This window comes from Pan troglodytes, chromosome 9 (assembly GCF_028858775.2).
Source record: "Pan troglodytes isolate AG18354 chromosome 9, NHGRI_mPanTro3-v2.0_pri, whole genome shotgun sequence".
Classification (NCBI taxonomy): domain Eukaryota; kingdom Metazoa; phylum Chordata; class Mammalia; order Primates; family Hominidae; genus Pan; species Pan troglodytes.
The window spans coordinates 51366856-51394827 of record NC_072407.2 but is presented as its reverse complement, the minus strand read 5'-3'; the positions used below and the strand labels follow the sequence as shown (position 1 = coordinate 51394827).

General features: G+C 52.0%; 2 protein-coding genes across 3 annotated transcripts in view; one reads left to right on the top strand and one right to left on the bottom strand.

The window, feature by feature from the left end:
* SLC39A13 (solute carrier family 39 member 13) overlaps positions 1-6048 on the bottom strand; it is a 43740-nt gene extending 37692 nt beyond the window's left edge. Inside the window, exon 1 of the mRNA XM_054661353.2 lies at positions 5929-6048. The gene's annotated coding sequence lies outside the window, so the exon portion shown is untranslated. The remainder of the gene's footprint in view (positions 1-5928) is intronic.
* Positions 39-25847, top strand: SPI1 (Spi-1 proto-oncogene). Of its 2 annotated transcripts, none has more exons than XM_016920852.4 (5): positions 39-441; positions 3012-3111; positions 20711-20898; positions 21742-21904; positions 25158-25847. In XM_016920852.4, the coding sequence occupies exons 1-5, from the start codon at positions 397-399 to the stop codon at positions 25475-25477; spliced, it is 816 nt and encodes a 271-aa protein (XP_016776341.1). In that variant the 5' UTR covers positions 39-396; the 3' UTR covers positions 25478-25847. The 2 variants fall into 2 exon arrangements, with proteins under 2 accessions (XP_016776341.1, XP_016776342.1); XM_016920853.4 differs by having other exon boundaries at positions 161-441; positions 3015-3111.
* Positions 25848-27972: the final 2125 nt, after the last annotated feature.

The window sequence follows — 27972 nt, the reverse complement described above, 5'->3', positions numbered from 1 at the left end:
AGCCCCCAAAGTCATCCCTCTCAGTCCCAGCTTCCTCTGGGCAGGGGGCCTGGACCCCATGGCTTCCCAGGCCAGCCCTTTGAGCACCACCTGCCCCAGCCGGCCAGAGACTTCCTGTATGTAGCGCAAGAGATTTATGCAAACGGGTTGGGGCGGTGATGTCACCCCAAGGGGACTATCTCCCAGCGGCAGGCCCTTCGATAAAATCAGGAACTTGTGCTGGCCCTGCAATGTCAAGGGAGGGGGCTCACCCAGGGCTCCTGTAGCTCAGGGGGCAGGCCTGAGCCCTGCACCCGCCCCACGACCGTCCAGCCCCTGACGGGGCACCCCATCCTGAGGGGCTCTGCATTGGCCCCCACCGAGGCAGGGGATCTGACCGACTCGGAGCCCGGCTGGATGTTACAGGCGTGCAAAATGGAAGGGTTTCCCCTCGTCCCCCCTGTGAGTACCGGGACTCCTCCACCAGCCTAACCCGTGGCCCTCGGACGCCTGCCTGCCTGCCCACGAACCCGCCAGCCCACCCACTGCCCTCCTGGCTTGCTATCAGTGGGAAGTCAGGGTTTCCTCCCTGGAACTCCTGGCCTGAGACCCAGCGAGGGGGCCATTGGCTTCCTCGGAGCATGCCCTGGCGGGCTGAGGCCAGGCCCACGGTGGGGCTGTGATCGGTGGGGCCTGAACAGTTATTTATAGACAGGGCTCGGGTGGCAGGCGGAGGCCGGGGCTCCTGGGGAGGGTGCTGGGCTGAGGATGGTGAAGGCGGTGGTAAAGAGGTAGAGGAGGGAGATGGGGGGACTGGCTTGGGGGAGGCCGGTCCCCTGGATGGGAAGGGGTTGAAGGCAGGAGGCAATGGGCAGAAGTCTTGGCCCATGGCCTTGGGGCTCCTGGAAACCAAAGCTGATGGAACTCTGGGTCCCCAACGCCCAGTCTGGGGCCTGGCACAGAGGACATGATTGTTGACCAAAGGGTCAGGGCCATGGGCCCACAGGGGTACCCACAGGAGACAGGGACTGGTGCTGGAAAGGAGCCAGGAGTGGAGCTGAGACAGTGCAGTTAGGGCTGGCCCCAGGGCTGGAGTTCAGGGAGAGGCGCGGCAGGGGACAGGGCTGGGACAAGGCCGGGACTGAGATTGGGGCTGGGTGGGACCTGGGGTGAGCATGTGACAAGTGAGAATGGGGGCTGAGGCTGGGACAAGGACAGGGACTGGGTCTTGGGGGTGAAGAAGTGGGAGCCCCAGGGGACCCCGAGAAGAGAAGGGCAGATCACCACTGCTCCTCACTCTCAGTGACAGTTGCAGCCTTAGGCAGGTGTCAGACCAGGGTCCCTCACAGAGGACCCTTCTCCCTTTTCCCACCCCATGACCTCTCAGGAGTGAGGAGGCTTGAGGGGAGCCGGGAAGGGCTTGGCAGGCTGCCCACCTGAATCCACTTTCCTGGTCTAGAGGCAGCTCCCTTCCCCCACTATGCCCCGGCTCAGAGCCACCCCAGGAGGCTGGGAGGCACCCCAGGCCTGACATCACACCAATCCGACCAGAGCCGGGCTGACATCCTGCAGCGAGGCTGTACTACCTGGAAACCCAGAGGGGCAGGCTCAGTGCTGGGCTCCTGGCCTCCTCACTTGGCCAGCCACAGGCAGGACCAGGCAGGACCAGCCAGCCTGCTGTGGCATCCACACCCTGACACCCCTTCCCACCTGGGACCACGAAGTGGGCGGCCCAGGCAGAGGGTGACGGAGGTTGTCTCAGAAAGAGCCAATTCTGCCTCAAGAAAGCCACAGGCCCACTGTCTCTGATCCCTGACCTCTCAATTCTGAACTCCAGGTGGAGCTAGATGGGTGGCAGAGCTCCTTGGGCCATCCCTAGGCACCCCCAGCCCTCTCTGCAAGCTCCAGGGTCACTCTGAGTGTCTCCTGGTAGGGTGGGCTCCCAAGGCAGCCCCGGTCCCCCAAGCCCAGCCCTAAGGGCCACAGTGACTGTTATGCAATCCTGGGCCACACACTGCGGGGGCGGGGAGGCCTGATGACTGTTGGGAAGGCTCCTGGGTGTGCACGGCCCTGTGTCTGTGCCAGTAGGGGGAGGAGGACAGGGAGGAGGGAGGAAGGCGGGAGGAAAGAAGGAGGACAGGGAAGAGGGGGAAGAAAAGGAGGACAGAGGGGAGTGAGGAGGGGGAGGAGGAAGCAAAGGAGACGGGGGGGGATGCAGTGAGGAGGGAAGGAGGAGGATAGGGAGGACTCAGGAGGGAGAGTGAGGGGATCAAGGCCCTCCATGCGCTCGGCCCCTAAGTCTGCCTGGGTGACCCCTGCACCAACCGTCAGTGTGGAGGGTCATTGTGGTGCCACTCTTGCCCAGGCTGTGTGAGAGGCATAGGCTGTGAGAGTGGGGCTGGGCAGGCAAGTGTGTGCTGTGCGGTTGAGTGTGCAGGTGGAATGTGAGTGGCTCTGGGGGTGTGAGTGTGTGTGTTGATGGCTGGAACGTGGTGTCATGTGAGTGTCAATCAAGGAGACTCTGCGTGTGTGCATGAGCTGAGTGTACAATGTCTCTGTGAGGTGGGTGACATCTGAGTGGGTATGAAGATGTGTGTGTGAGGGATAGTGTGCAGGCGCCTGCATGGGGGTGAGTAGGGGCTGTGAGAGTGAGTCCTCATGTGGGATTATGAGTGTGAGGGTGACACAGGGATCGTGTGGACATGTGCATCAGTGTGACCAGGAGAGGTGTGTGGGATGAGGATGGGGGCACACAGGCATGAGTGTGAGTGTGAGGTGGCTATGGGGAGTAGCCCAGCAGAGGGGGACCCTGGTCCTCTTCTGACCTCTCACCCCCAAGGTCCCTGTCACCCCTTTTCAGGCCTTCTGGGTCCCCTGCCCCACTCTCTGTCCCAGTTCCAGGCAGAGGGAGGGCTGTAGGTCCAACGCAGCCACTGAGCCAGGGAAGGTGATGGGGACCCAGCGTGCGGGGGTGCTGCAGGCCTGGCTGGGGTCCCCCACCATGGTGCAGGCCCTGACACCTCCTCTCTCAGCAGCCATCAGAAGACCTGGTGCCCTATGACACGGATCTATACCAACGCCAAACGCACGAGTATTACCCCTATCTCAGCAGTGATGGGGAGAGCCACAGCGGTGAGTACGGGGCCTGCCACGCCCCCATCCCCCAGCCCAGCCTGGGCTCCTGGGGTCTGGAGAGAGAAAAAGAATAAATGATTCCCAGGACTTCTTTGGAATTCTGAGAATCAGATCAAGTTTGCTCTCAAAGGCAGTGAACTGCAGCATCATCGCTGCACCCCCACACCTGAGCCTCCGTTATGGAGCCTCTGCAGTGTGTCAAGGTGCAGGGTTCATTTCTTCCATGGTTATCTGCTGGTTCTGTCCTTGTGGTCTTCTTTATAAACAAGGAAACAGGCTTAGGGTGCTAGGAGACTTGCACAAGGTCACACGGCTGCTGGGTGGAACCCAGGTCTGTCCGCTCCAGGTCCTGTGCTTTTTTTTCTGCCCCTGCTTAACTACCCACCTCCTCCTCTCTGTTCTCGTCACTCTCTTTGTCCCAAACTCCCCGCTGGCACATCCGCACTTCCTGCCATGTGTGGTTGGCAGGGTTTCCTAACCGTGGCACTGCTGACATTTTGGGTGGGATGATTCCTGGGTGGGCTGTCCCGGGTACCGTAGGAAGCTTAGTGGCATCCTTGCTTCTACCTACCACATGCCAGGGGCATGGCCAATCATGACAACCAAAAATGTCTCCACCCATTGGCAGATCCCCCCGGGAGGCAAAATCACCCCTAATTGGGAACTGCTGGGCCAAAGGAAAACCTATGGGATCCTCTTGTTCAGCAGAGGCCGAGGCCCCCAGTTTGCTGAAGTAGGAGGAAGAGGCCTGGGCCAGGGTGTCCTTCTGTCTGTCCAGTCCTTCTGGGTCTGACTGTCTGCCCCATAGCCCAGCCTCCGTCCTGGAGCAAATTCAGGGGATGGGAGAGAGGCATTAGGTGCCTGGGACCTGAGCAGGGGGCTGCGGGAGGTTGCCCAAAGTGGATCTTGGCTTATTGATGTAGACATCCCTGACCCAAAGCGAGGTGGCCTAGTCAGTGGGTGAGTCGTCACTGGGGAATTCCTCAGGGCGTCTGGGACCCGGGCAGACCAGCGACTGGGGTGTCTGCACCTCAGAGGGCAGAGGCCCACAGCCTAGGAAGGTGTCACTCCTGAAGGCCACCCCTGCGGCCAGTCATGCCTGTAGCTCCATTCTGCAGATGCACCTGTGGCGGTCTCAACCTGATGGGCCCAGCTAGGGATCCACATGTGCCTGGTCCACATTTAGGGCCCCAGATTCATCCGGAACTCAGACTGGAAGCCATATCCCAGGGGTAGGTGGATATGCCTCCAGGCCACAGCTGGGAACGCACAGGCATCTTTTAGAATCTTTCAGGGCTAGAAAGCCTTTAAAATATCCTTTTTAATTCCTTCAAGCTTATTTGTAATTATGTAAAAAACACATCCTCTTGGTGGGAAACCCAGGCAATGTAGAGAGAAAGTCCCCCTCCTGCAACTCCATCCCCAGCTCTCCCTACCAGAGTGAAGAGCCCGGTCTGGGGGACCCAGAGACCACGCACCCACCTTCCCAAGCGGTTCCAGGACTCCAGGAGGTCCCGCTGGGCCCTGGGACAGGCGCCCCCTGGTGGCTCGGGTCACCACAAACAGTGCTGTCAGGCCTCCTCCAACAAGGACGCATTCTCCCTGGCCCAATCCCTCTTCAGTTCACTGGGCTTGGGTGCGTTTCCTTTGGGCCTTTTGCAGCCTCAGTTTTCCTTCCTGTAATATGAGGGCGCTGCCCACATAGCTGGAAACCAGTGAGCCTGGGGCTGGGCCTGATGGAGTGAGCACTTTAGAGAAAGCATGTGTTTTCGTGGCTCAGGGTCCAAGCAGGTTCCTTATATCTCAGGTGGGACTCTAGGAATGACTCCTGATTGGATGCCTGGGCACCCCATTTTGGTCATGAACCCCTAGTTCCTCCAGAGACTCCACCAGTGTTCCCAGGTGTCCTCGGCCTTGGCTCTGTCCCACTCTTAATCACTGCCAATCAGGGCATTTGGGCTGTCCTTTTCTTTTTTTTTTTTTTTTTTAGGACAGTCTTGCTCTGTTGCCCAGGCTAGAGCGCAGTGGCCCAATCTTGGCTCACTGCAACCTCCGCCTCCTGGGTCCAAGCGATTCTCTTGCCTCAACATCCCAAGTAGCTAGGATTACAATCGTGCACTACCATGCCTGGCTAATTTTTGTATTTTTAGTAGAGATGAGGTTTTACCATGTTGGCTAGGCTGCTCTCAAACTCCTGACCTCAAGTGATCCACTTGCCTCGGCCTCCCAAAGTGCTGGGATTACAGGTGTGAACCACCGCGCCCAGTCTGTCCCTTTTTTTTTTTTGATACGGAGTCTCGTACTGTCGCCCGGGCTGGTGTGCAGTGGCACAATCTTGGCTCGCTGCAACCTCCGCCTCCCGGATTCAAGCGATTCTCCTGCCTCAGCCTCCCAAGTAGCTAGGATTACAGGCGCCTGCCACCACGCTTAGCTAATTTTTTGTATTTTTAGTAGAGACAGGGTTTCACTATGTTGGCCAGGCTGGTCTCGAACTCCTGACCTGGTGATCCGCCTGCCTCAGCCTCCCAAAGTGCTGGGATTACAGGCGTGAGCCACTGCGCCCGGCCAGGCTGTCCCTTTTTATACCCGCTGGAAGGTATCGTCTGAAGACTCAACCATAGAGACCCCCACACACTTCTGTCAATTCCTGCACGTCCTCTTTGTCCACATTTTTAGGTACCGAAGCTTAGTGAAAAAGCTTTGGCCCAGCCCTGGCTCCATCACTTACCAGCTGTGAAAACTTGGGGCAAGTAACATAACCTTTCTGAGTCCCTATTTCCCCATTTATAAAACTGACAGCATGAAAATACTTACCTCCTAGGGCTGTGATGATTCAGCGAGGTAAGGCATGTAATCTATGAGGTAAGGTAACATGCAGAGGACGAGGCCCGTGCTAGGTTCACTGCATTCCTCAAGGCAGGAGGGACAAAGCGGCTGGGGAGTGGGAAAAGCACAGAGGGCTCTGTGAGAGACCAACTGGGTTATTTTCCACTGACCCAGGGGACAGTCAATCTGCCACCCACCCCCACATCCATGCACTCACCCTCCCATCCACCCACCTACTCGTCCATCCTGCCAGCCGCTTCCCATCTGATCCACTTTTCCTCCCTATTCCATCCATTAAATAGTTTCTGAGTATCAGACACTCTTGTAGGCTCTGGGGAGTCCATGATGAGCACCAGACAAGGCCACTGCTCTCACAGAGCTCACTCTCCAGCGAGGGGATGGGGACATAAAGAATTAAACAGGCTGGGCGTGGTGGCTCATGCCTGTAATTCCAGCATTTTGGGTGGCTGAGATGGGTGGATCACGAGGTCAAGAGATAGAGGCTATCCTGGCCAACATGGTGAAACCCCATCTCTACTAAAAATACAGGTGGTGGTGCCCACTTGTACTCCTAGCTACTTGGGAGGCTGAGGCAGGAGAATCGCTTGAACTCCGGAGGTGGAGGTTGCAGTGAGCTGAGATCGCGCCACTGAACTCCAACCTGGTGACAGACAAAGCGAGACTCCAGCAAAAAAAAAAAAAAAGAATCAGACAAAGAGACCGTTTTCTGCAGATGTAATGCGGAGTGTCTACATGGGGGGCTGCTTTCATTTGAGTGGTCAGGGAAGGCCTTTGAGGTGGCAGCTGAGCTAAGAGAAGGAACTCGTAATTCACATGTGACCATAGGCAGGGGAGAGGTATTCAAGGTAAAGGGAACAGAAAGTGCAAAAGCAGAAAGGACCCTGACAGAGGACCAGAGAGGCCAGTGAGCACAGGGCAGGGGACAGAAAGGGAAGCCAAAGGGGTCAGCTGCTCACGCAGGGTGAAGGCCATGGCAGGCATTTGGATTTTATCATACACACCATGGGAAGCCACTGGGGAGTTCTGAGCAGGGAAATGACATGACCATGATCTGAATAACCTTCTGTGTATGTGTGTGTGCTGAAAATTTAAATACATTTACAATCTTTTTTTTTTTTTTAAGACGGAGTTTCACTCTTGTTGCCCAGGCTGGAGTGCAGTGGTGTGATCTTGGCTCACTGCAACCTCTGGCTCCCAGGTTCAAGCGATTCTCCTACCTCAGCCTCCTAAGTAGCTGGGATTACAGGTGTGCACCACCATGCCCAGCTAATTTTGTATTTTTTAGTAGAGATGGGGTTTCACCATGTTGGCCAGGCTGGTCTCAAACTCCTGACCTCAGGTGATCCTCCCACCTTGGCTTCCCAAAGTGCTGGGATTATAGGCATGAGCCATCACGCCTTGCCTTTTTTTTTTTTTTTTTTTTTTTTTTTGAGATAGAGTCTCACTCTCACCCAGGGTGGAGTGCAATGCATGATCACAGCTCACTGCAGCCTTGATCTCCTGGGCTAAGGTGATTCTCCCACCTCAACCTTCCGATTCACTGGGAGTACAGGCGCCTGCCACCATGCTCAGCTAATTTTTGTATTCTTTGTAGAGATGGGGTTTCGCCATGTTGCCCAGGCTGGTCTTGAACTCCTAGGCTCAAGCAATCCACCCACCTCGGCCTCCCAAAGTGCTAGGATTACAGGTGTGAGCCACTGCGCCTGGGCAAAATCTTCTAATTTTTATTTTTACTATTTTGGGGTCTTATTTATTTTTTGAGACGGAGTCTCGCTCTGTCACCCAGGCTGGAGCGCAGTGGCGCAATCTCGGCTCACTGCAACTTCTGCCTCCTGGGTTCAAGTTATTCTCCTCCTGCCTCAGCCTCCCGAGTACCTGGGACTACAGGCACATGCCAACACACCCGGCTAATTTTTGTATTTTAATTTTTATTTTTTTGAGACAGGGTTTCACTGTCTCACCCAGGCTGGAGTGCAGTGGCGCGATTTTGGCTCACTGCAACCTCTGCCCCTGGGTTCAAGTGATTCTCCTGCCTCAGTCTTCTGAGTAGCTGGGATTACAGGTGCCTGCCACCACGCCCAGCTAATTTTTGTATTTTTAGTAGATACGGGGTTTCACCATGTTGGCCAGGTTGGTTGAAATCCTGATCTCAGGTGATCCACCCGCCTCAGCCTCCCAAAGTGCTAGGATTACAGGCGTGAGCCACTGAGCCCAGCCTAATTTTTGTATTTTTAGTAGAGATGGGGCTTCATTATGTTGGCCAGGCTGGTCTTGAACTCCTGACGCAAGTGATCCACCTGTCTCAGCGTCCCAAAGTGTTGGGATTACAGGCGTGAGCCACCGTGCCTGGCCAAGACACTGTCTTAAAAAAAAAAAAAAAAAGAAAGAAAGAAAAGGCTGGGCATGGTGGCTCACGCCTGTAATCCCAGCACTTTGGGATGCTGAGACAGGTGGATCACTTGAGGTCAGGAGTTAAAGACCAGCCTGGCCAACATGGTGAAACCCCATCTCTACTAAAAATAAATTAGGCCAGGCCCAGTGGCTCATGCCTGTAATCTTAGCACTTTGGGAGGCTGAGGCAGGTGGATCACCTGAGGTCAGGAGTTTGAGACCAACCTGGCCAACATGATGAAACTCCATCTTTACTAAAAATACAAAAATTAGCTGGGCATGGTGGCGCTTGCCTGTAGTCCCAGCTACTCAGGAGGCTGAGGCAGGAGAATTGCTTGAACCTGGGAGGCGGAGGTTGCAGTGAGCCAAGATCGCACCACTGCACTCCAGCCTGGGCAACAGAGCAAGACTTCGTCTCGAAAATTAAAAAAAAAAGGCAGGGTCTCACTTTGTCACCCAAGCTGGAGTGCAGTGGTGCAATCTTGGCTCACTGCAGCCTCTACCTATGGGGTTCAAGCAATTCTCCTGCCTCAGGCCCCCAAGTAGCTGGGACTACAGGTTTGTGCCACCATGCCTGGCTAATTTTTTGTATTTTTTATAGAGATGGGGTTTCACCATGTTTGCCTAGGCTGGTCTCGAACTCCTGGGCTCAAGCAATCCTCCTGCCTTGGCCTCCCAAAGTGCTGAGATTACAAGTGTGAGCCACCACGCCCGGCCTAATTTTTAATTATTAAAGTAACAAATATTAATTGCAAAAACTTTAAAAATACAACAGCATATCAAGTAACACATCCCCCTCTTTTCAATCTCATTTCCCACTGATAGAACCTTAGTTTATCCTTACAGACGTTTTATTGTGTGTATATAATCCTAAGTGTTAGTAAGTATATATACATACACATGTATATTTTATTCATTCAAAAATGGAATTTCATATCATGCCATTCTGCATTTCTCCATGACATATGTAGCATATCAGAGATTGATAAAAGCTATTTTTCCAGTCTGTCTTTCTTTTTTCTTTTCTTTTTTTTTTTGAGATGGACTCTCGCTCTGTCGCCCAGGCTGGATTGCAGTGGTGTGATGTCAGCTCACTGCAACCTCCACCTCCCGGGTTCAAGCGATTCTCCTGCCTCAGCCTCCCGAGTAGCTGGAACTACAAGCGAGTGCCACCATGCCCAGCTAGTTTTTTGTATTTTTAGTAGAGGCAGGGTTTCACCGTGTTAGCCAGGATGGTCTTGATCTCCTGACGTTGTGATCCACCCGCCTTGGCCTCCCAAAGTGCTGGGATTACAGGCGTGAGCCACCGCGCCCGGCCTCCAGTCTTTCTATTCCAGTGCTATGTAAATGTACAAATGAAGATGTGGAATAGAGACTTAGAGCATTATTTATTGGCAAATATTTATTGAGTGCCTTTGATGTGTCAGGCAGCTTGATTTTTCAGTTAGAGATATATTTTATTTACTTGTACAATCAGAATTCAACTTTAGTCATTCACAACACACACACACACACTCACATTTCTCCACACATCCCCAATTCATTACTTTATATGGTAACATTTGTTAAATCAGTATTTGAATTTTCCACTGTTATGACCATGTGGCTATTACTCACAGCTGAGCCACATGGCATCCTTTCTTTACCTGTACTTTCTCATATCCATATTTCTTTTAATTATTATTATTTTTTTTTATGAGACAGTCTCACTCTGTTGCCTAGGCTGGAGCACAGTGGCGCAATCTCTGCTCACTGCAGCCTCAGCCTCCTGGGTTCAAGCAATTCTCCTGCCTCAGCCTCCTGAGTAGCTGGGATTACAGGTGTCCGCCACCACGCCCAGCTAATTTTTGTATTTTTAGTAGAGATGGGGTTTCGCCATGTTGGCCAGGCTAGTCTTGAACTCCTGACTTAGTGATCTGCCTGCCTCGGACTCCCAAAGTGCTGGAATTACAGGCGTGAGCCACCATGCCTGGCCTTTTTTTTTTTTTCTTTTTTTTGAGACGGTGTCTCTCTGTGTTGCCCAGGCTGCAGTGCAGTGTGCAATCTCAGCTCACTGCAGCCTCCACTTCCCGGGTTCCAGCAATTCTCCTGCTTCAGCCTCCTGGGTAGCTGGGATTACAGGTGTGTGCCACCATGCCCAGTTAATTTTTGTATTTTTAGTAGAGGTGGGGTTTCACCATGTTGGCCAGGCTGGTCTCAAACTCCTGACCTCAGGCGATCTACTGGCCTCAGCCTCCCAAAGTGCTGGGATTACAGGCGTGACCCACTGTCCCCGGGCCTCATCCCCATATTTCTGACGGGAAATGTAGCAAGGAGATAAGAACTCTTCTGAAACCAGGCTGCTGAAACTCATCCCCGATCTCCTCCATTGCTATCTGGGTGACCATGGGCAAGATCTCCAATCTCTCTGTGCCTCAACTTCTTCATGACAATACCAACTTCACAGGATGGCTGTAAGGACTGAACGAGCTACTGTATGTCAAATGCTTAGAACAGTGCCTGGAAATAGCAAATGTTTTGTACAGATTTGTTATCATGGTCGTCTCCTAAGAAAGGGTGTGTGGGAGGTGAGGTTTTTGTTGTGGTGGTGATGGTTTTATTTTGTGTTTTGCCTCATGTCTTTTATTCTATGCTGTCACTTAATTAATCATAGTTTGGCTGTGTATGGAAATCTAAGTTGAAAATCATTTTTTCCCTTAGAAATTGGAAAGCATTTTTCTACTGTCTTCTGGTTACTAGAGTTTTTCCTATGAAGTCTGATACCACTCCATGTTCTTTTAAATTTCTTTTATAATTAACCTAGCTTTTTGTTTGTTTCATTTGTTGTTGTTTTTTCTCTCTCTCTCTCTCTCTCTTTTGTTTTCTTTCTCTGGAAGTTTTTAGTATCTTTTCCCAATGTCTCATGATTCAACTGAATAAGCTTTTTAAAAGGTCACTCTGGGTGGAGAGCAGATGGAAAAGAGGCAAGAATAGGAGCTGGAAAAAAGAACATTGAGGAAACTATTGCAATAATCCAGGAAAGAGATGGTGGTGACCTGGACAAGGGTGGTGGCAACAGAGACAGAAAGGGGGGGACAGATTCAAGATAGATTTTGAAGGGCTCACAGGATTTGCTATTGTTTATTATGCTTTTTGTTTGTTTGTTTGCTTTTTTGAGACAGTCTCACTCTGTCACCCAGGCTGGAGTGCAGTGGCGTGATCTCGGCTCACTGCAACCTCTGCCTCCTGGGATCAAGTGATTCTCCTGCCTCAGCCTCCCGAGTAGCTGGGATTACAGGCATGCACCACCACACCCGGCTAATTTCTTTGTGTGTATTTTTAGTAGAGACAGGGTTTCACCATGTTGGCCAGGCTGGTCTTGAAGTCCTGACCTCAGGTGATCCACCCGGCTCAGCCTCCCAAATAGCTGGGATTACAGGAATAAGCCACCATGCCCAGCCTATTACTCTTTTTAATTGTGGTAAAATACACATAATATTAACCATTTTTTAAACCATCTTAACCATTTCTTTACATTTTAAGTGTATAGTTCTGTGATATTAAATATATTCACGTTATCATCACCATCCATCTCTATAATTATTTTCATCTTGCAAAACGGAGACTCTGTATTCACTGAACAACAGCTCCTCATTTTCCCTCCCCCCAGCCTCTGGCAGCTACCATTCCACTTTCTGTCTCTATGAATTTGCCTATTCTAGGTACCCCGCATGAGTGGATTCACACAGTATTTGTTCTTTTATGCCTTCATTTAGCATAATGTTCTCAAGGCTTACCCATTTACCCATGGTGTAGCACGTGTCAGCATTTCCTTCATCTTTAAGGTTGAATCATATTCCATTGTATGCGCGCGCCACGTTTTGCGCATGTGCCACGTTTTGCGTATCCAGCCGTCCGACACTTGGGGTGTTTCTGCCGTTTGGCTATTGTGAAGAATGCTGCTATGAAGAAGGGTGTGGAAAGACCCTGTTTTCAATTTTTTTGGATATATACCCAGAAGTAGGATTGCTAGATCATATGCTAATTCTATTTTTATTTTTTTGAGACGGAGTCTCACCCTGTCACCCAGGCTGGAGTGGAGTGGTACGATCTCAGCTGACTGCAACCTCTGCCTCCCAGGTTCAAGTGATTCTTCTGTCTCAGAATCCCGAGTAGCTGGGATTACAGGTGTCCACCACTATGCCCGGGTAATTTTTGTATTTTTAGTAGACAGATTTCGCCATGTTGGCCAGGCTGGTCTCGAACTCCTGACCTCAGGCGATCTGCCCGTCTTGGCCTCCCAAAGTGCTGGGAATACAGGTGTGAGCCACTGCGCCCGGCCTATTTTTAGTTTTATTAAAAATTAAACCATCGGCCGGGCACAGTGGCTCACGCCTGTAATCCCATCTCTTTGGGAGGCTGAGGCAGGCGGATCACAAGGTCAAGAGATTGAGACCTGGCTAACATGGTGAAACCCCATCTCTACTAAAAATACAAAAAATGAGCCAGGCGTGGTGGTGGGTGCCTGTAGTCCCAGCTACTCAGGAGGCTGACGCAGGAGAATGGTGTGAACCTGGGAGGTGGAGGTTGCAGTGAGCTGAGATTGCCCCACTGCACTCCAGCCTGGGCGAGAGCGAGACTCCGTCTCAAAAAAAAAAAAAAAAAAAAAAAAAAAAAAAAAAAAATTTAACCATCATCTATTTCCCATAGTGGCTGCATCATTTTACATTTCCAACAACAGTATACTAATATCCTAATTTTTCTGCACCTTCACTAACACTTGTTATTTCTTTCTTTTTTTTTTTAACTAGAAGCTATCCTAATGAGTGTGCTGGGATTTGCTATTTACGATAGGATTTTTTTTTTTTTTTTTTGAGGCAGGATCTCACTCTGTCGCCCAGACTGGAGTGCAGTGGTGTGACCTTGGCTCACTGCAACCTCCACCTCCCAGGCTCAAGTGATTTTCCTGCCTTAGCCTCCCAAGTAGCTGGGATTACAGGTGCATGCCACCACGCCCGGCTACTTTTTGTATTTCTAGTAGAGACAGGGTTTCACCATGTTGACCAGGCTGGTCTCAAACTCCTGACCTAAAATGATCCACCCACCTCAGCCTCCCAAAGTGCTGGGATTACAAGCATAAGCCACCGTGCTTGGCCTACAATAGGATTGATGAAGAAAAGAGTTCCAAAATGTGAATTCTATCCATCCATCCATCCATCTATCCATCCAATTTCCATATACTTCTTCATCCTTTCATAGCACTAACCATCTACACATTCATTAATTTATTCACACACCCATCTAATCATCCACTTAGCCACCTTTCCAACTATCCTTCCCTCTACCTACCAAGCCCTCCATCTTGCACTGGCCTATCCATCTAATAAATATATACTAAGTATCCTTTATATGCCAGGCACATTGCTAGATGCTGTGGAATGAATAAAACACAGGTTCTACAAGATCCATCTTTGTAACAAGGAAAAGAATTAAAACTCTAATAATTAGAATCCAAGGTAGAGAGTAACAAGTGCCCCGAAACCTTCAGTTCTCTGTTCTCTGAGCCTGTTTCTTTTCTTTTCTTTTCCTTTTGAGACAGCGTTCCACTCTTATCGTCCAGGCTGTAGTGCAATGGTGCGATCTCTGCTCACTGCAACCTCCATCTCCTGGGTTCAAGCAATTCTCCTGACTCAGCCTCCTGAGTAGGTGGGATTACAGATGCCTGCCACCACGCCCAGCTAATTTTTTCCTATTTTTAGTAGAGACAGGGTTTCAACATGTCGGCCAGGCTGATCTTGAACTCCTGATGTCAGTTGATCCACCTGCCTTGACCTCTGAGCCTGTTTCTACGTCTGAATAATTTTCAGGAGAGGCTGGGCTTCGGGAGCCCTAGTCTAGTGGTCTATGATCTTCTGAGAAGGTTTTTTTCTTGGCCCCTCCTTTCCTGATTCCTCATCTTTCTTCTCTGTTTTGATCACACTTTTGCTCCCCTGGGAAGAGCCCAGGGCTTCAGGCTGGAGGTTCTGTTCTGAGGAGATAAGGTCAGCTGAATGACACTTAAGGCTTGACATTTTTTGTGGGGTTGTTTTGAATATGATTTTATTTTTATACTGATGACGTACAGGTGTTAGTGACACCAAAAAACTGAGTAAGACTAGGGATGTGTGGGTAGGACTTTGGCCCCAGATTAAGAACTGGTTTAGAGGGAGGAAATGAGAGATGAAGATGAATGGGTCATTTCTGGCTGGCCGGATGATAGTTGGATGGATAATGGTTCCATGATGAATGGATGGATGAAGGATAGATGGGTGGATGATGGGGGGATGAAGGATGGATGTAGGGTGGATGAAGAATGACAGGTGATGGGTAATGATGGTGGTCAGGTGGATAAAAGTACTCATTAAAATCTCTCAGTGTTGGCTGGGTGCAGTGGCTCATGCCTGTAATCCCAGCACTTTGGAAGGCCAAGGCGGGTGGGTCACAAGGTCAGGAGTTTGAGACCGGCCTGGCCAACATGGTGAAACCCCATTTATACTAAAAATACAAAAATTAGTTGGGCGGAGTGGCAGGCGCCTGTAGTCCCAGCTACTTGGGAGGCTGAGGCAGAAGAATCGCTTGAACCCAGGAGGCGGAGGTTGCAGTGAGCCGAGATCGTGCCACTGCATTCCAGTCTGGGCGAAAGCGTGAGACTCCATCTCAAAAAAATAAAATAAAAAATCTCTCAGCGTCACCACAGGTCTTACTGGAAGTTTTCATTAACCATCTTGTTTCTCAGAGGTGCTATGGTATAGTGGTAAGATTTCAGTCCTTGGGGTCAGATACAGGTGGGTTTGGGTCCTGATTCTATCAATATCTGCTGCAAAGGACTTAACTTCTCTGAGCCATAGATTCCTCCTATGCAAAAGATAGAGTATACTGTAGTGGCCACCTCCTGAGTGCTAGGGTTAGGATTAAATGAGATAATGTGGATTGAACACTTAGCACAGTGTCTGGTATATAAAAAATACGCTAAAAGCTAACTTTTGTTGATCATTTAATCAAATAGCGATTGAGATCTACTGCCTGTTGGGTGCCTACCGGTCTGTAGAAATGAGGGTCCAGAGCCATGTCCAGATGTTATGCAAATGACATTATATTCTTTCGAGGAGCTGAGAGTCATGCTAAGGGGGCATATGGGTGACCCCTGAATGGATGGTCTGGGTGGCCCAGTGAAGGGACATAAAGAAATAAAGCAATTTGTTCTCGAAGAGTCATCCGGAAATGGGGTCCAAAGAGCCCAGGAGTGCTGACCTCTGCACTAGGAAGGATTCCTTGTATTGTGTTCTCACAGAGGGCTCTGTATTTGGAATATTTCTGCCTACCAGACAGTATTTATTATATAATTGCCTGAGCACCAAATCACAGGTAAAGGCGAGGTATCCATTGGGCCTTCTGAAACCTTAATTGTAGCTCGGGAGTCTCAGTTGCAGCCTTCAGGAGACTCCGGGTGGAATTCCAGAGTTTTTGTGAGCACAAAACCTCCTTGGGTGGCTTTAGATGCAGAGTCCCAGCTCCCCTTAGTGCTTCTGCTTCAGTGGGTCTCCAGCAGGATCCCACATTTACAGGCTTTTCCAGCCTCTCCAAGTGATGGATGAAGGTGGACTGAGACCAGCTTTGGGAAATGCTGGCCTCAGGCTGGGACCACCAGAGTGAGGTCATGGGTCTAATGGGGAGCTAGAACAGAGGTGGGGGTGCGGAGGAAAACAGAGCAATTGGGTGCCTCTTACCCCACACCTAAGGGGTGCATGCACTCAGGGTCCCTCCAGCCCTGGAATGGGAGTGGGTTCAAGGATGGGGGTTTGATGGCAGGATCCATTTGGCATTATACCAGGGCACTCCAACTTGGGCAGGGGAAGGCAAAAATGGGCAGAGCCAGAAGTGGGGCTGAAGCAGGGATCAACAACTGGAGAGGAATCATTTCACCAAATCCCAGAGCCCCAGGACAGCCTCCTCACTAAAGAGCAGAGCAAACTCTCCTACAGCGAGGAGAGTTTCGGGATCTTGTTAGCTCACTGCAAGATGAAAATGCAAATTAAGGCCAGACGCCTGTAATCCCAGCACTTTGGGAGGCCGAGGCGGGTGGATCACGAGGTCAGGAGATCGCGACCATCCTGGCTAACACAGTGAAAACCCGTCTCTACTAAAAAATAGAAAAAATTAGCCGGGCGTGGTGGCAGGCACCTGTAGTCCCAGCTACTCGGGAGGCTGAGGCAGGAGAATGGCGTGAACCCAGGAGACGGAGCTTGCAGTGAGCCAAGATCGTGCCACTGCACTCCAGCCTGGGCGACAGAGCCAGACTCCATCTCAAAAAAAAAAGAAAATGCAAATTAAGTTTTGTTTTGTTTTCGCTTCAGGTTTAGATAATTTTGCAGAGGAGAGTCTCAGAGGCTTTTTTTTTTTTTTTTTTTTTGGAGATCGAGTCTGGCTCTATTGCCCAGGCGGGAATGCAGTGGCATGATCTCGGCTCACCACAACCTCCGCCTCCCTAGGTTCAAGGGATTCTCCTGCCTCAGCCTCCTGAGTAGCTGGGATTACAGGCACCTGCCATCAGGCCCAGCTAATTTTTATATTTTTGTAGAGACGGGGTTTCACTATGTTGGCCAGGCTGGTCTCAAACTCCTGACCTTAGGTGATCTGCCCACCTTGGCTTCCCAAAGTGCTTGGATTACAGGCATAAGCCACCATGCCCGGCCTGAGAGGCTTCTTAAGAGGCTAGGATTCAGCTGGGCTCGGTGGCTCATGCCTGTAATCCAAGCATTTGGGGAGGCTGAGGTGGGAGGATCACTTGAGCCCAGGAGTTGGAGGCAACATAGTGAGATTCCATCTCAATTTAAAAAGAGATTTTTTTTTTTTTGAGATGGAGTCTCACTCTGTCACCCAGGCTGGAGTGCAGTGGTGTGATCTTGGCTCACTGCAACCTCCGCCTCCCAGGTTCAAGCAATTCTCCTGCCTCAGCCTCCCACGTAGCTGGGATTACAGGCGCCTGCCATCACGCCCAGCTAATTTTTGTATTTTCAGTAGAGACGGGGTTTCATGATGTTGGCCAGGTTGATCTCGAACTCCTGATCTCAGGTGATTCGCTCGCCTTGGCCTCCCAAAGTGCTGGGATTACAGGCGTGAGCCACTGCACCTGGCCTAGAAAGACATTTTTATTTTTAAAAAGAGGCAATAATTGATTCATTCATTCAGGAAATGTTTGTTGAGTGCCCACTCTACTTAGGCACTGGGAAGACGGAGGTGAACAAAACCAGTCCCTGCCCTCATGGTGCCATGCTTGGGCTTCAACTGCAGTGACAACATGGTCCCCTAAAGTTATTTCTCTGGGCCATTGACTAAGGTGGCCAGGAGCAGGGAGAACAAGAGGAAAGAAACATGTATTAAAAGCATTTGCTCTATGCTTGTTCAAGTGCTAATCCAGGCTTTTTTTTTTAGTTAAAAAAAAATTTTTGTAAGCCCCTCCCCCTGCACACTGAATACTTTTTTGTTAAGAGACAGGGTCTCAGCTGGGCGCAGTGGCTCATGCCTGTAATCCCAGCACTTTGGGAGGCTGAGGTGGGCAGATCACGAGGTCAGGAGATCAAGACCAGTCTGGCCAATATAGTGAAACCCCATCTCTACTAAAAATACAAAAATTAGCTGGGCATGGTGGTACATGCCTGTATTACCAGCTACTTGGGAGGCTGAGGCAGGAGAATCACTTGTACCCGGGAGGTGGAGGTTGCAGTGAGCCGATATCGTGCCACTGCACTCCAGCTTGGGCAAGAGTCAGACTTCATCTCAGAAAAAAAAAAAAAAAAAAAAAAAAAAGAGACAGGGTCTCACTCTGTCACCCAGGCTGGAGGCAGTGATGTAATCACAGCTCACTGCAGCCTCAAACTCCTGGGTTCAAACGATCTTTTCGTATCAGCCTCCCACGTAGCTGGGACTACAGGTGTGTGCCACCATGTCTGGCAAATTTTTAAACATTTTTTGTAGAGATAGGGTCTCACTATGTTGCCCAGGCCGGTCTCAAACTCCTGGGCTGAAGTGATCCTCCCTCTCCAGCCTCCTGGGTAGCTGGGATTATAGGTGTAACCACACTCAGTGGGAATCTAGGCTCTTTAGAATAAACTATTATTATTATTAATAATAATGATAATGATGAAGTTAATGTTTATCAAGGTCTTACTTTGTGCCAAGTTCTAGTCTAAGCACTTTGCAAGCAATAGGTCATTTGCTTCTCAAAACAAGCCTGTGAGATGGGTGTAATTGTTAGCCCCATTTAACAGATGAGGACACAGGCTTGGAGAAACAGAATGACCTGCCCATTGTCACACAGTGGTAAATGGCAGAGCCAGAACTTGAGCCCAGCTCTGCCTTTCTCTCCTCTCTGCCATGTGGCTTCCTAAAGGTGGGAGTCTGGGTTGTCTGGACTGTGAGGCCAAATAATTATACATGTAGACAAGGCCTCAGTAACTACCCAGGTGCATTTCTGACTTTTAGAGTGGGGAATGAGAGGCTCTGGGAGAAAAAAATGTCTTGTCCATGGTCATACTGCAAAACTACTACTGAGCAGGTTTAGAAAGCGAGTACTCCGAGATCCAGTCCAGAACCAAAAATCATGATTATCTATTAGGGATGTGTGATTAGGTGTTTGTGTGAGAGAGAAAGAGAGATGCGGGCAGACATGTGTACACCTTTGTACACACGTACACACGCACGCATGGCTGGTGGTGGACTTGTCCCAGAGACACTGCCTGGACCTGGAGTCTCGTAGGCGCCCTCTTTGGCCCACATGAGACAGCCGATCTTGTCACTTTATTACCACGCTTCATTTTGGACCCCGAATTGCGCCCAGGAAGTCCCGCAGATGTGTGGCAGTTTTTGTTCCTGGAAAAGGTGCTCATGCTGAAGATCTTCCCCAGTTCCAAGACAGGGCTTTTGGTGGCATGGGGCTATTCCCCGGACTTCAGTCTCCTCCACCACAGACTCAAGGAACCCACAGGGTGTTTTCCAGGAAAGTCTCAGGTCCCAGGAACCTCACGGGAACACAGGTGCCACTGCTTAAGGTCATGGCTTTGAAGAGGAAGGGCCACCGTGTGCCTGGACAAGTTCTAGTGTGTGAGGAATGTCAGCCCTGTGACTCTGCTGTCACACCTTGGCCATGTGACAAGGCCGTGTGAGTGTGTGTGTGTGAGACAGAGAGAGAGACTGTGGGCAGCCAGGGAGCTCACGAACCCGTGGGAGGTTTTTTTCTTTTCTTTTTTTTTTTTCTTTTTGAGATGGAGTCTCGCTCCGTCACCCAGGCTGGAGTGCAGTGGCGCAATCTCGGCTCACTGCAGCCTCCGCCTCCCGGGTTCACACCATTCTCCTGCCTCAGCCTCCTGAGTAGCTGGGACTACAGGCACCCGCCACCACGCCCAGCTAATTTTTTTGTATTTTACTAGAGACGGGGTTTCACTGTGTTAGCCAGGATGGTCTTGATCTCCTGACCTCGTTATCCACCCACCTCGGCCTCCCAAAGTGCTGGGATTACAGGTGTGAGCCACTGAGCCCGGCCGAGTTTGTTTTTTTTTTTGAGGCAGAGTCTCACTCTGTCGCCAGGCTGGAGTGCAGTGGTGCAATCTCGGCTCACTGCTACCTCCACCTCTCGGGTTCAAGCGATTCTCCTGCCTCAGCCTCCTGAGTAGCTGGGATTACGGCGCCTACCACCACGCCCAGCTAATATTTTGGATTTTAGTAGAGATGGGATTTCACCACGTTGGCCAGGATGGTCTCAATCTCCTGACCTCATGATCCGCCCGCCTCGGCCTCCCAAAATGCTGGGTTTACAGGCGTGAGCCACCGCGCGGGGCCCTGGCTGGGAGGTTTTAACAGGATAGGAGGGGAATCAACTTTCCCTGAGGGCCGGCTCTGGTGCGAGGTGTTTTACAAATGTGTACTCATTCGTATCTTCCCAATAACTGTGATCCCCATTTTACAGGCAACTCAACTGAGGTTAGAGAGGCCACATATGTGCCTGAGGTCACACAGCAAGTAAATGGCAGAGCCAGGATTAGACGCTCGGTCTGTGTGACTGCACAGGAATCAGGATGGAATTGCTGAGAACACGAGCTTTGCTTCAGCCCTGAGTCCTGGCTGTGACCCGGATGCTTTTGACCTTGGGCATGCTATGTAGCCGCTCGAAGCCTCAGTGTCCTCATCTATAAAATGCAGGCCTAGAGTAACCATGCAGGTGGCGAGGGTTAAACGAGATGGTTAGGCCCCATATGGCCTGGCAGTATTATTTAATGTTACTATAACCTTTTCCTGCCCTGCCCAACCCTGAGCTCACCCCATACTGCCTGGCTGTCCCCCACAGACCATTACTGGGACTTCCACCCCCACCACGTGCACAGCGAGTTCGAGAGCTTCGCCGAGAACAACTTCACGGAGCTCCAGAGCGTGCAGCCCCCGCAGCTGCAGCAGCTCTACCGCCACATGGAGCTGGAGCAGATGCACGTCCTCGATACCCCCATGGTGCCACCCCATCCCAGTCTTGGCCACCAGGTGCATGCCACCGCCTGCCCCGTCCCCCAGGAGACTGCCAGGCCTGTGGTGGGGCCCGGGAGCTTCACAGGAAGCTGACACAGGCTCTTACCCAACTCAGCTTCCTGCCCCACAGCGCCAACGGCGGCTGGAGCTCCAACGGCTGCCGCCTGACCCCCCAAGTGACCTCATGACCCCACACCCCTTATCTCGTCTCACCCCGAGTATGGACAGACCCCAGATAATTCTTGCACCCTCACCGAGCCTCCCCATCCCAACACCTTGTTGTGGGCCCTCCTGGGCCTCACTGTCTGCCACCCCCATTCACTAGCCCTCATGGATCCCACACCAAGTCACTGAACACCTCTACTGACCCTGCCTCTCCCCAGTGACCCTCCCTACTGACCCTAACCCGGATCAGTGACCTCTGCTGACCTCTACCACCCCTACTGACCTCCAGGGTCCCTCCACTCACTCATCACCCCACCTATGAAACCCCCTTCCAGACCCAACGCACCGGTCCCTAGCATGCCCTCTTCTGACCCCAGCCTAATGCGGGTCCACACAGCACCGCTGCAGGGAGGAGAACAAGGCACCACTTCCCCGGTGCCCACAGTCCTAAACCAGGAGGCCCAGCTGGGAGGGCTGGGTGGGCTGGATGTCAGCACCCCTCGCCCCACAGCCTGCACCCTATGTGCAGCACCTCAACTGGCCCCCCTTTTCCCTGGTCTTCCCCCAGTCTCCTGTGCCTGCCATTGTCCCCTGCCCTCTGCACTCCTTCTCTCCCCAGCTGACCTCCCTCCCAGCCCCCCTGAGCTGTAAGCTGGCCCTTCCTGACTCTGATCTCCTTCCCCCACCGTCCAGGTCTCCTACCTGCCCCGGATGTGCCTCCAGTACCCATCCCTGTCCCCAGCCCAGCCCAGCTCAGATGAGGAGGAGGGCGAGCGGCAGAGCCCCCCACTGGAGGTGTCTGACGGCGAGGCGGATGGCCTGGAGCCCGGGCCTGGGCTCCTGCCTGGGGAGACAGGTGGGGCACCTGGCCCTCCACCCTGGCCCTGACCCTGGCCGTGTCTGTGCCCTGCCCCCACCCAGCCAGGCCAACTGACCCAGCAGCCACACCACCGAGTCGCGCGTGTGTGTGTGCATGTTTGCCAGTGTGTGTGTTTTGTGGGGCTGTCTGTGGCTGTCTCTGTGTGTGTGTGTGTATCTGCTGTGTAGTGCATACGGGCATCTCCATGAAGTGTGCCAGGTGTGTGTGTCTCTCTGTGCCATGAGTGTGTGTAGATCTGGGTGTGAGCAAGTGTGCAGAGGGTGTGTGTGCACAGGTACGGGCAGGTGCATGTGTGCGAGTGGGTGTGTGAGAAGGTGAATGTGAGAGCTGGTGTGGCTGAGAGTGGGTGTGGCCATGTTTGTGTGTCTGTCAACACATGAATGTATTTCAGTGTGTGTGAGCAGCTGTGCACGTATGATGTCAGTGGGTGTCAGCAGTGTGTGGGTGTGCCTGTATGAGCACGGATGTGAGCATGGTATATGTGAGTGGCTGTAAGCAGGCATGTGTGAGTGATATGTGTGAGTGGGGGTGTGACAGCAGGTGTGTGAGCAAGTGTATATGTGTGAATGTGTACGTAAGCAGGGATGTGTGTGATATGTGTGTGTGAATGGGCATAGGTGTGTGTCAGTGGATGTGTGAGTGGGTGTGAACATGTTTGAGGGTGTATGTAAGCAGGTGTGTGTGAGCAGGAAGGTGTGAGCTGGGGTGTGTGAGCATGTATGTGTATATGTGAGCAGGTTTGTGCATGTATGTGAGTGGATATGTGTTTTAACATGTGTAAGCATGTGTGTGTTCCCGTGTGTGAGCAGGTGTGTGTGTGGGGTGAGGACGTGCTTAAGCACCTGTGTGTGTGAACATGTGTGCATGTGAGTAGGTGTGTGAACAGGTATGTGTATGTGTGAAAGCAGGTGTGTGAATGAGTGTGTGAGCATGAATGGGTGTGAGTGGGCCGGGTGTGGTGGCTCACGCCTGTATCCCAGCACTTTGGGAGGCTGAGGCAGGCGGATCACCTGAGGTCCGGCGTTCGAGACCAGCCTGGCCAACATGGCGAAACCCCGTCTCCACTAAAAATACAAAAATTAGTCAAGCGTGGTGGTGAACGCCTGTAATCCCAGCTACTTGGAAGGCTGAGACAGGAGAATTGCTTGAACCCGGGAGGTGGAGGTTGCAGTGAGCCGAGATCGTGCCATTGCACTCCAGCCTGGGCAACAAGAGCAACTCCATCTCAAAAATGAGAATGGGTGTGATGTGTGAGTGTGAGAGCAGGTGTGTGGGAGCATGCATGAGTATGCATGTGTGTGAGCTGCTGTGAGTGGATGTGAGAGCAGAATGTGTGTGAGCATTTGAGTGTGCAAGTAGGTGTGAGTGGTTGTGTGTGAACAGGCGTGTAAGCATGCAAGTGGATATGCATGAGCAGAATGTATGTGCATGCGTGAGCAGGTGTGAGTGAGGTGCAAGTGTGTGTAAGTGGTGTGAAATATGAGCAGGTGTCAATGAGGTGTGAATGAGCTGGTGTGAGCGTGTGTGTGAGTGCATAAGTGAGCAGCTGTGAGGTGTGAGCATGTATGTGAGCAGGTATGTGATGTGTGAGCATATGTGTGAGCATGTGTGTGCAGATATGTGTGGGCAGGTGTGTGTGAGTGGGTGTGAGATGTGAGCATGTGTGTGAGGTATGAAGTGTGAGCATGTGTGAGGTGTGAGCATGTGAGTGGGTGTGAATGTGTGAGGTTAGCATGTGTGAAGTGTGAGCATGTGTGTGAGTATGAGTTTGTGAGCATAAGTGTGTGTGAGACTTGATGTGAGGTGAGGAAGTGTGTGTATGGATAGGTGAGCATATGTGTGAGCAGATGTGAGCATGTGTGAGTGGGCGTGTGCGTGAGTGAATGGTGAGGTGTGTGAGCACAAGTGTGTGAGCAGGGGCGTGTGTGGGGCTGAGCAATGTGAGATGTGAGCAGGTGTGTGTATGCAAGTGTGTGTGAGGTGTGGGTAGGTGCGATCATATGTGAGTGGATATGTGGGAGTGAATGGTGTGGTGTACGTGTGTGTGAGCAGGGGCATGTGTGTGCGAGGGTGAGCAATGTAAGGTGTGAGGGTGAGCAGTGTAAGATGTGTAAGCAGGTGTATTTGTGCAAGTATGTGTGAGCAAGTATAAGCAGGTGTGATTATGAGACCTGGTGTGAGGTGTATGAGGTGTGTGAACATGAGTGTGTGAACCTGGTGTGAGGTGTGTGTGAGCAGGTGTGAGTGGGCGTGTGTATGAGTGTGAGAAGGTGCCTTGGGTGTGACCGTGTGTGGGGGCAGTAAGTGGGTCTGAGTGTGTGTGCATGTGTGTGAGTGGGTGCATTGGGTGGGTGTGAGTGTGCATGTGAGTGGGTGTGAATGAGGTGTGAGCATGAGTGGGTGTGACCAGGTGTGTGTGAGTGGGTTGTGAATGTGTAAGCAGATGCAGTGTGGGTTTGAACATGTGGGTGGGTGCAAGCATGTGAGTGGGTGTGTCGTGTGGGTGCCAGTGTGCGGGGGCATGTTAGTGAATGAGTGTGAGCATGTGTGTGGGCGTGAGCTGGTGCATTGTGTGGGTGTGTGAGAAAGTGTGACGGTGTGTGAGGGCAGATGTGGGTGTGAATGTGCAAGTGGGTGGGTGTGGGTGCAATCTGGTGTGTGGGTGCATTGCACAAGCATGTGTGTGAGCATGTGGGTGTGAGTCTGTGAGCACGTGCATTGTGTGTGCATGTGTGTGACAGCATGTGTGTGATCAGATACATTGTGTGTACGTGTGAGCGTGTGTGGGTGTGAGCATGAGTGAGTGGTTGCATTGTGTTTAAGCATGAGTGTGAGTGGGTGTGAGAAGGTGCGTTGTGTGAGCACGTGTGTGAGTGGGTGTGGGCGTGATGTGTGAGCATGAGTGTAAGGAGGTGTGGGTGAGTGGGTGCGTTATGTGGATGTGTGAGCATGTGTGTGTACTTGGTGCACTGTGTGGGTACGAGTGTGTGCGCGTGGGGGGGTGAGTGCGTGGGTGTGAGTGGGTGTGTGTGAACGGGTGTGTGTGCGCAAGCAGGTGTGTGTGTGTGAGTGTGGGTGCGTTGTGTATGCACGCCCGGCGCGGGCTGGGGCAGCCGTTCCCCTGCCCTTCCCGGCCACCCCGTCCCCGGGCCCCTGTGCGTACGCAAGGCGGTGGGGGCGGCTCCCATGTGGGCCCCGGGCCCCCTCCCACCGGGCCCTCCCCCCGCAGGCAGCAAGAAGAAGATCCGCCTGTACCAGTTCCTGTTGGACCTGCTCCGCAGCGGCGACATGAAGGACAGCATCTGGTGGGTGGACAAGGACAAGGGCACCTTCCAGTTCTCGTCCAAGCACAAGGAGGCGCTGGCGCACCGCTGGGGCATCCAGAAGGGCAACCGCAAGAAGATGACCTACCAGAAGATGGCGCGCGCGCTGCGCAACTACGGCAAGACGGGCGAGGTCAAGAAGGTGAAGAAGAAGCTCACCTACCAGTTCAGCGGCGAAGTGCTGGGCCGCGGGGGCCTGGCCGAGCGGCGCCACCCGCCCCACTGAGCCCGCAGCCCCCGCCGGGCCCCGCCAGGCCTCCCCGCTGGCCATAGCATTAAGCCCTCGCCCGGCCCGGACACAGGGAGGACGCTCCCGGGGCCCAGAGGCAGGACTGTGGCGGGCCGGGCCTCGCCTCACCCGCCCCCCCCCCCCCCCACTCCAGGCCCCCTCCACATCCCGCTTCGCCTTCCTCCAGGACTCCACCCCGGCTCCCGGACGCCAGCTGGGCGTCAGACCCCACCGGGGCAACCTTGCAGAGGACGACCCGGGGTACTGCCTTGGGAGTCTCAAGTCCGTATGTAAATCAGATCTCCCCTCCCACCCCTCCCACCCATTAACCTCCTCCCAAAAAACAAGTAAAGTTATTCTCAATCCATCCTCTTGCAGCACAGAGTCTCTTTTAAAATTTGGTGTGTATCTCTTCTGGCCCCTGTGTGCTGCGACGTCTCTTTTTGTCATTTGTCCATCGGGTGTTTACCGAGGACTGTACCCAATGCTGGACCCTGGGAACATGAGGACCAATGACACAGAGCGCCTGACCAGGAGTTAGAGTTTGGTGGAAAGAACAAGTCCTCAGTTGTGATTAGGAGAGCAGATCCTATTTAAAAGCTCTCTACTCCTGATAGTTGTTGTTTTTAAGCCTTGATGAGGTTTGAACTCATATGATGATGATGATGATGATGACCATGACCAGCAACAACATTTGATTTTCTGGTCAATTAGTATCTGCCAACCTTGAGATGTGGAGTCTAATATCACTCCATTTTATAGAATGGGAAACTGAGGCTTGTAGAGGTCAAATTATTTCCCCAAGGTCACAGCCGTTGAGTGGCCAAGTTGGATCACACTCCAGGTCTGTCCCGACACGTCAACATGGAGTGGGAGGCCTTGCTTATCTGGAAGAGGATACTCTTCAGCATTCCGAGGACAGGAGTTAAGCCCCAAAGCTCCTGTGGGCCGCAAAGCGTTCTCACTAGCTGCACGCCCAGCAGGACTTTAGACCCAAGTGAATCCCTGGTGGGACCCCCAGGTTCTATTTGCTTTCTAGCTCCTAGCCACAGCAGGGGAGAAACAGACCAAGCTGAGCAGAGAAGCCTGTAAGTCCTGTGTTTTTCTCCAGACGGTAGCAAGTAGTGGCAGTAGACAGCCTGGGAGTGAGGGACTTCCCAACGCTGTCAAAGACCTTAGGGAACCCAGATTCTGGGGCCATTATCGTAGGGACAAATACCCGCCCCACACCTCCTCAACCCCAGAGGGCTCACTGCAGCCCAACCCTGCAGCTCCCTAGTCCTACTGCAGGGCCACAAGAGAAGGCAAAATGGTGTTGTGTCTTCATTCTTCTATTTTTATTTATTTTTTTTGAGACAGGGTCTTACTTTGTTGCCCAGGCTGGAGTGCAGTGGCACGAACATGGCTCACTGCAGCCCTGACCCCCCAGGCTCAAGTGATTCTCCTGCCTCAGCCTCCCGAGCATCTGGGACTACAGGTGTGCGTCACATGCCTGACTGATTTTTGTATTTTTTGTACAGATGGGGTTTCATCATGTTGCCCAGGCTGGTCTCGAACTCCTGAGCTCAAGTGATCTGCCCGCCTCAGCCTCCAAAGTGCTGGGATTACAGGTGTGAGCCATTTCGCCCAGCCCATTTTAATTTTTTTATTATTATTCTTTGAGATATTAATAATAAAAAATAATAATAAATAATATTTTTATTATTATTATCACTCTGTCACCCAGGCTGCAGTGCAGTGGTGCGATTTTGGCTCACTGCAGCCCGGAACTCCTTGGACTCAAGCGATCCTCCCACCTCAGCCTCCTGGGTAGCTGATACTACAGGTCCACACCACCACACCTGGCTAATTTGTGTGTGTGTGTGTGTATTTATTTTATTTTTTATTTTTTTAGTAGAGATGGGGTTTTGCCATGTTGCCCAGGCTGGTCTCAAACTCCTGGCCTCAAATAATCTGCCTGCCTCGGCCTCCCAAAGTGCTGGGATTACAGATGAGCCACCACACCCGGCCTAACATTTTTAAAATTATAAACCCACTTCATACGTGTGACAATCCTGTGCAGTGGGTGCTGCTTTCACCCACCCCGCTTTACAGATGAGGAAACCAGGTGCTTTGAGATTAAAGAGATGGCAGTGCCAGGACTCAGAGACACCCTGGCCCCAGGGTCTGTGGACATGACCACTGCCTGAACTGCCTGCGAGGATGCTCCTGACCCGTTAGCCTTAGGGTTATGGGCCCAGCATGCTCCCACCGTACAATTTGCTGTAAGAGGGACACACACGGGGCTTGGAGTACCCCTGAGGCTTGCCAAAGGTTGGGGAGGCAGAATTGTGCTGCAGGGGGTGAGGGGGAAGGGACAGGAGCCAGCCAGGGACAATGTGGCCCTACCTTCTCCCTGGAGAGACCTCAGCTCTCTGGAATTCATCTATATTTAGCAGGTGGCTGGACAGGAGGCAGATAAGCAGAGCCTGGGGAGGGGGGAGGTCCCCATA